Source organism: Microtus oregoni, unplaced genomic scaffold (genome assembly GCF_018167655.1).
Source record: "Microtus oregoni isolate MIOR12 unplaced genomic scaffold, Mior012 000035F_ref0000213, whole genome shotgun sequence".
In the NCBI taxonomy this organism is placed as follows: Eukaryota; Metazoa; Chordata; class Mammalia; order Rodentia; family Cricetidae; genus Microtus; species Microtus oregoni.
Genome location: NW_024543094.1, coordinates 18,897,886 through 18,905,534, shown reverse-complemented (window position 1 = coordinate 18,905,534; position 7,649 = coordinate 18,897,886). Strand labels below are relative to the sequence as shown.

The 7,649-nt window shown below is 39.7% G+C and overlaps 1 protein-coding gene across 1 annotated transcript in view; it reads right to left on the bottom strand.

The window, feature by feature from the left end:
* Positions 1-242: 242 nt before the first annotated feature.
* Dhtkd1 (dehydrogenase E1 and transketolase domain containing 1) overlaps positions 243-7,649 on the bottom strand; it is a 45,698-nt gene continuing 38,291 nt past the window's right edge. The window contains exons 13-17 of the mRNA XM_041630758.1: positions 7,425-7,589; positions 6,465-6,547; positions 5,947-6,116; positions 3,415-3,500; positions 243-2,332 (exon numbers count right to left, since the gene is read on the bottom strand). Coding sequence (XP_041486692.1) covers positions 2,228-2,332; positions 3,415-3,500; positions 5,947-6,116; positions 6,465-6,547; positions 7,425-7,589 — 609 coding nt within the window. The 3' untranslated portion in view covers positions 243-2,227. The remainder of the gene's footprint in view (positions 2,333-3,414; positions 3,501-5,946; positions 6,117-6,464; positions 6,548-7,424; positions 7,590-7,649) is intronic.

Below are 7,649 nucleotides of genomic sequence, written 5' to 3'. Positions count from 1 at the left end.
TTCCTTTTTTTGGGGTTCAGGACTGAGTTTCTCTGTGTAGCCCTGGATGTCCTGGAACTTGATCTATAGAACAGGTTGACCTTGAACTCAGAGATCTGCCTGCCTCTGCCTCCTGAATGCTGGGATTAAAGGTATTCACCACTATCCTGCTATGACAAAAATATTTTTTTTGTTTCTTCGAGACAGGGTTTCTCTGTGGTTTTGGAGCCTGTCCTGGAACTAGCTCTTGTAGACCAGTCTGGTCTCGAACTCACAGAGATCCACCTGCCTCTGCCTCCCGAGTGCTGGGATTAAAGGCGTGCACCACCACCGCCCGGCGAAAAAAATATTTTTAAACATATTAACTTCCATTTTATTTTATAACTAGAGTTTTAAAATCCTTTAAGAAACCAAGAGATCTGAGAATAAAGATACATTATGCTTTTTTCTACCTAAATATACATTATTATTCTCATCCAACAGGCCTTTGAAACTTTACTGATTTATTTAAGTAGTACTAAGCTACAAGATTTATGAGGCTTGATTCAAGAAAAAAGGACTGAGAAATACAGAGAGAAAAGGGAGGTAAAGGCTCGGTGGTGGAGCTAGTAAACACAAGGTTCTAGAACTGATACCCAGATCTAGAGAAAAGAAAAAAAGAAAGGAAGGAAGAATGAATGAACAAAAGAAAGAGAGGGAAGGAAGGAAGGAAGGAAGGAAGACAGGAAGGAAGGGGGTAGGAAGTCACAGGAAAAAAGAGAAGCAAATATTATAGGAATGTTAAATAAGTACACTAAAGAATAATTTTAAAATGTAAATTGTAGTCTGGCATGGTGGTGTTCACCTTTAATTCCAGCACTCAGGGAACAAAGGCAGAGAAATCCGAGTTCCAGGCCAGTGAGAACTACATAGTGAGACCCTATCTCAAAAACCAACAAAAAGTTATGCATTACAAACCTATTACTAATCTAGAACTGCCTATTCATTAATGATTTAAGACACCACCCATTGATGGTCAAAGAGAACAGGGAATAGACGCATTCCAACCTGTCATATGCCCCCATGATCTTTTAGAAAAACAGTATTATAAAGCAAAATGGTACATGGCAGATGCTCCTCAGAACCAGTTCAAATGAAGCCACACAGCTACTGTTTTGATTTGGTTCCAACATTAGGCTTAACTCCAAGTGGAGTGGGTCACTTGGTGACTCTAAGGAACCCCAAGGACCTGGATTTGGGAAGGTAGCTAAAAAATTAATGTCCTTTACAGGACGAACATACATCATAGTTGTACTTGAAACTTTTAGAGACAAAAATGATTAGCCTGATACTAAAAACCACCCATCAGACACCAAAGATAGTTTAAAAGTTAGAAATGTCAAAGCAATATAATGGGGGGGGGAATTAATGATAAAATAAAGCACCAGCCAGTTTTAATACAGCTAACACTTCATAATTTAAAAATCATTAGAGGCCAGGGCTGCAGCTCAGTTGGTAGAGTCCTCCCTCATCACCAGTATTAACTAGGCATGACCGCACAAGTGAGGAGTCCCAGCACTCATGAGGTAGAGGCAGAAAGAGCAGAAGTTCAGTCAGTGATCCTCTGCTCTACAGTGAGGATGAGGCCAGCCTGGACAACAGGACAACAACTGTGTGTGTCTCAGCACAGTGCTAGAAGATCACACAATCAGAAAGTTGTATTTAACAGGATTTACTTTTCATGATAATGGATAAATCCTGAAAGAACACAAATCCGGAATGATCTAATTCTACTGGTACTGGGTGGAACATTTCGTAGAGTGGCTCAGAGATGTCTTAAAACAAAAATATTGCTGTTCAGAGGTCTTTTAAAAAGGGGGAAATTAAGATAAGTTATGACAATTAAGTGGTCGTGTTCGGGCTGCCTATACACTGCCTATATACATGTTTTAGCCAAAGAACTTTCCTTGCTCATTTATGGTCAGTTACAGTGGAGTCTGAATACATCTGGTTAATGACCTCCTTTTCCAGTTCATTCATATCTAACCAAAGCACAATAAACACTATTGTCCTGCAAAGGATAATAATCTACTATCTCTTTCATTACTTCTAAAATCATTTCCCGCTTATTCCACTTATTCCAGAGTCATTTGTCCAAATCACTCCACGGGCTTCCATGCTAGCCGGGGGAAAGGAGAAAGGGTGGAAGAAGCAGGTTCACCTTTACAGCACTTTGCTTAAAAGGCAATCCTGTTTTTCTCAAAGCACATTATGAAGCAAAGGTCTTGGTGAGGATGTCTTCATGCTGCTGCTGGTGCATGGTGCCAATTCCTACTGCAGGTGCTGGTAAAGGGGGCCGGCTTACAAGACGGAGCTGTCATGGGAGCAAAGAAGAAACCAAATGACATTTTGAGTGCACTGAAGTTCTGTTCAATTCCACCAAAAAGTTCCATATATTCTCTGTTAGCTTGTTCAAGGTAAGAAGAAATACTGACTACAGAGGACAGATTAGAATAAAATATCTACCCCTGAATTCCAAACATGATAAGATAAAAAAAACCTATCTTTTGATCTTAGCTATAGTTTCTTTAACTAGATGTATTTCACATAAAAATGATCTTATCATAGCAAACTCATACTAAATGAGGGAACTACATTCTACTGCACACAGAATAAACAGATAAACAGAAGTACAACTATTCCTATTGTCTCTCCTTTCCTGAGAAAGGTAAAGATGTACAGTCTAACAGCATTATAAACATGGCCGGAATAAGTGCTAACTGGGTATCTCTGGCACAAAACTGAAAAAAAATTATTCATCAGCATCTTTCTCTGGCACTTGGACAAGATATGGTGAGGAAATAGTAAGAAAAGTAACGACATACAAAGTTCATCGTTTTTCTGAGATACAAGCACACTTTTAGCATAATATTACAGGTTGAGCATCCTCAAACCAAATTCTCCAGATAGTTATTAAAAGGTCTTGGGTTTTGAAGCATTTCAGATTTTGGAATTTTTTTTAAGGCTTCTCAGCCTAGGAAGTGTACATAAATACTCCGAAATCTGAAAACCTCACATATCTGAAACACTTCTGGTTCTGACCATTCTGAATAAGGAATACTCACCCCTGTAATCTTAATACATAGACAGCTCCACAAACTCAACATTTTCCTCCAAAGGAATAATCTAAAACTAGATTTCTCTTTTTATTTCCTCTTCCTCTCGCATGTATCAGGATCTGACTATGTTGCCTGATGTCAAACTCATAAACTCAAGTGACCCCAACCTCCTAATATAGGCATGCACCACCATGACCAGCTGAAAAAGAGAGGTTTTCATTTCACTTTATCTTTAAACAAATGAGGAAGCTGAGAATAAAAACCCTTACGTTGTTACTCCAAGAGAAACAAGAGAGAGAGAATATGAACGAATATAAATTGGAGAGTAAACACTCACCTTGCAGGCCAGCTGTTTTTCAAACCTTGGAGAAACAAAAAACCATGGACCCATGTTCTGAGGCTCCTCCTGACTCCAAATGATATCTACAAAAAGAAAAAATTGACTTCAACACCTAATATATAACTTATATACCAAGAAGTGGAGTAGAGAAAAGGATGGATGGAAAATAGATAAATTTTCAACTTCAATTAAATGCTTTTCCAACATGTTACCATCTTAAATTTTTTATTAGGTATGTGTATGTATGCATGTCTGTATAAATGTGTGCCCTGTGCACAGGTGCCCAATGAGGACAGAAGAGAACACTGGATCCCTTGAAGCTGGAGTTACCGGTGGTTGTGAGCCACCAGTGTGGATACTGGAAAGGGTTAACACCTGAACCATCTCTCTAGCTCCTAATGTTATTTCTTCCTTCCTTTCCTCCTTCCTCCTTCCTTCTTTCCTTCTTTCCTTCCTTCCTTCCTCTTTCTTTTTTTCCTTTCTGGCAAGTACATAGTTATGTGTTCATCAAAAAAAATAATCATGATTCAAAATACTTCTTTCATCCTGATCGTTTGCAGTTAGTATGCTTCTGAGCCCCAAATGTTAGCAAGAATCAGCCTTTTGTCTACCGTGAAGTTTCATCTTACCAAAATGCCATATATATGGAGTCATACAGTGTGTAGCCTTTTGGGTATGATGTGAATTGTCAAAATACATTTGTGATTTACCCAGGTTCTTGTGAATAGCAACAGTTCATTCCTAGAGGTTCAGAGCTAGCCTGGTTGCCTTTAGCATCCTTGAGGCCCTGCATAGCAAACAGTTCGTCCTTCCTGCTTTATTGAGTATGATAATATACACATTTCTTGCTACAGGGGAACTGTGTTTATTCATTGCCTAGGCGAAGAACAATTTGATTATTCCAAGCTTGAGGCAATTACAAATAAAGCTACTAAAAACAAAAAAACAAATGCAGCTGCTAAAAATACCTGTATGCAGATTTTCCTGTGAACCTGTTTTCATTTTCTGGGTAAACCAGCAGTGGGAATTCTGGGTTACAAGGTAAACTAGGGTTCATGTAGTAAGAAACCATCTTCCAGAGTAGTTGCAAACACTTACAATCCCAGCAGTGATGAGAGAGGGTTCCACTTGCTTTGCTTTGCATGCTCGGTTTATTGGGGAAGGGTTATTTTGTTTTACACTTTAAATATTTTGGGGGGAGGGGTATTTGGACTGCATGTATTTCTGGGCACCACATATGTGCCTGGAGCCCTCAGAGGCCAAAAGAAAATGTCAGATCCCTTGAAATAGAGTCATTAAGCACATTAAGTACTACCCAGCACTAGTGCTGAGAACTGAGCCAGATAACTTCGGAAGAGCATCCAGTGCTCTTAACCACCGAGCCATCTCTCCAGCCCCTACAATAATTTTTACAATGAAAGTTTCTCATGCTGATTAAGCCAAATTTTTGATGACACAACTAAAATCTTTCTATACCAAGCTCATAGAGGTTTTCTCCTAACAGTGTTACAGGTACATTTAGGTCTGTAATCACTTAATTTCTCTCAGGTGCATACCGATGTCAAATTTTCCAACCTAAGTACTGAAAGTGCTTTATCATTTACAATTATATTGCAATTATCACATATGATGGGACAGCACTAATGACCCACAAATTTTCAAGAAATTATGTTTAGATCATAGTGGAACACCAAGAGAGACATGGCCCTAGTGGTAGGTACTTCAAAACATATCCTCAGATTCCATGCGATTTGACTTTCTAGTGCCTTTAACTTCCCCCACCTCTTTCCATCTGAAATGGTGTGAACAGGTTTCCCTAACAGGAACAAGTGTTGTGGAATATTAGTTGAAGATGTGTTGCATTAGTTTATGCTGTGGAACATTTGTTTAATGATGCAAAGATGTGTTGTATTCTTTTATGTTGCATTTGTTTAACTCTGTGAAGTTATATTACTTTAGCTGTCTAAAATACCTAATTGGTCTAATAAAGAGGTGAACAGCCAATAGCTAGGCAGGAGAAAGGATAGGCAGAGCTGGCAGAGGGAGAAAATAAATAGGAGGAGAAATCTGGGAAGAGAGATTGGGGAGCCAAAGGAGAAGGAGAGGAGGACATCAGGGGTCAGCCACTCAGCTACACAGCAAGCCACAGAGTAAGAAGTAAAGAAAGCTATATAAAATAGAGAAAGATAAAAGCACCAAGGCAAAAGATAGATAGAAAAATTTAAGAAAACTTGACTAGGCTGTGCATTCATAAGTAAGAATAAGTCTCCATGTAATTTATTTGGCAACTAGGTGGTAGGACCCCAAATAGCAAAGGGTAAATAAAACAACCAACTACAAACAAAAGGCTTTACCTTGGTGGGTAGTGGTAATGCACGCCTTTTTTTTATCCCAGTACTCGGGAGACAGAGACAGGTGGATCTCTGTGAGTATGAGGCCAGCCTGGTCTAGAGAACTAGTTCCAAGACAAATTCCAAAGCTACAGAGAAACCCTGTCTTGAAAAACCAAAAAAAGAAAAAAGCCTTTACCTTTAACATGTTTGTATTTGCTCATCTCTTGTTGTAATGAATCCAGCGGGAAAGGGCAGAGTTCCTCTATTCGAATGATGGCAAAGTCATGCTTCTTGGCCCCCAAAGATTCTCTTTGCTTCAGCAGGGCATAAAAATGTTTACCACAGCAAAATATGAGGGTTTTAACGCTGTTGGGAACAAAGCAAGTATCAGTGTGGAGCAAAACATCCTTAAGAATTGTGTCAGAAGAGAGAAGAGACTCGATTTCAATGTGTTGCAATAAAGCTGCTTGGGGCTCTGCTGCTGGGTTCAGTCACCTGCAGTTCTCTTTCTGTGCCAGCTGCCCCAGGATTCACTCTTTCATACACACTCCCCTTAAAACATGGCTATAAAGGGGCTGAGATGTAGCTCAGCAGTATTAAGCATGGTAAGGCAGTGTATTCAGTCACACACACAATTTATAACAGGATATAAGAAATTTTGTTCACTTATTAAAACCCCTGCCCAAAGTAGGAAACAGAGAAACACCAAATTACTTTTTTGGATCTACAGATGAATCGCCAATGACAGGTTTGAATGCTGTTCCTGGGGCCATTTCCTGAAGAGTTGACACAGCTGCCTAAAAGAGAAGAACAGCCATACCCACGTGAACAATAGAGAAGAGCTACAGCTGTTTCTGCAAGCAGATCTTAGAGAAACAGTTCTAGAACTCTGGCACAGAACCACACTCAAGCATGCTCAAGAACACAGTGTTCTCCAGGGTACAGTTCTGTGTGGACCAAACTGAATGATAAGAGCTTGCCTTGTCCATACCATAAGACAGCTTTGTTGTTGTTTTTTTTTTAGTTTGTTGTCTGAGACAGAGTCTCACTATACAGCTCATAATGGCCTGGAGCTCACTATGAAGACCAGGTTGACCTTGAACTCAGAGATTCTCCTGCCTCTGCTTCCGCACCCAGAAGAAGCTGACGGTTGTAGTAATTTACACTTTGACTTGGCTTGAGGCTTCTATTTCAAAATATCTGTATCAGAAGAGCCCTTTCACAAAAAAAAAAAAAAAACAAGAACAAAACACGTATGTGTGTGCATGCATGCACACACACACAAACACACACACCAAAAAATCAAAATAAAAAACCAACCTGTCCTAAAGGGATTGTACGACTGTTCTTGAATTTTCTGTGATTTCTCAAGACTCCCAAAAATATTGTTGAAAGGAACTACAGAGAAAACCACAAACAAAAAGGGAAACAAACAAGCAGTCTCTGCTTACACCAGCACCCACACTGACTGGCTCATAACCACCTTTAAGTCCAACACTTCTGGCCTCTGGGGGCTCTTACACACACACAGCGCGCGCACACACACACACACACACACAGAGCACATAAAACTTAACAAAAAATAAATACAATTAAATACATAACACAGAGAAAATAGACTATAAAAAAGTTAACGAAAGGAAAAGGCCTTATGAGATAGCTCTTTCTACTTACAGGGTACCTGAGTAACACTTTGGGAGAAGCAACAATGAGAGGTTTTCTGAAATTCCGGATCATTTGTCTTCTAAGCAAGTGGAAATACTGAGCGGGCGTGGTTGGGTGTACCACAAACATGTTCACAGTGTCGCTGTCCACCCCTTCTTCTGTACTATCGCACATCTAGGAGAGCAATGGGAAGAGAACACAGGCACTCTGGGATCATCTGCTTTAGTCCCAGCA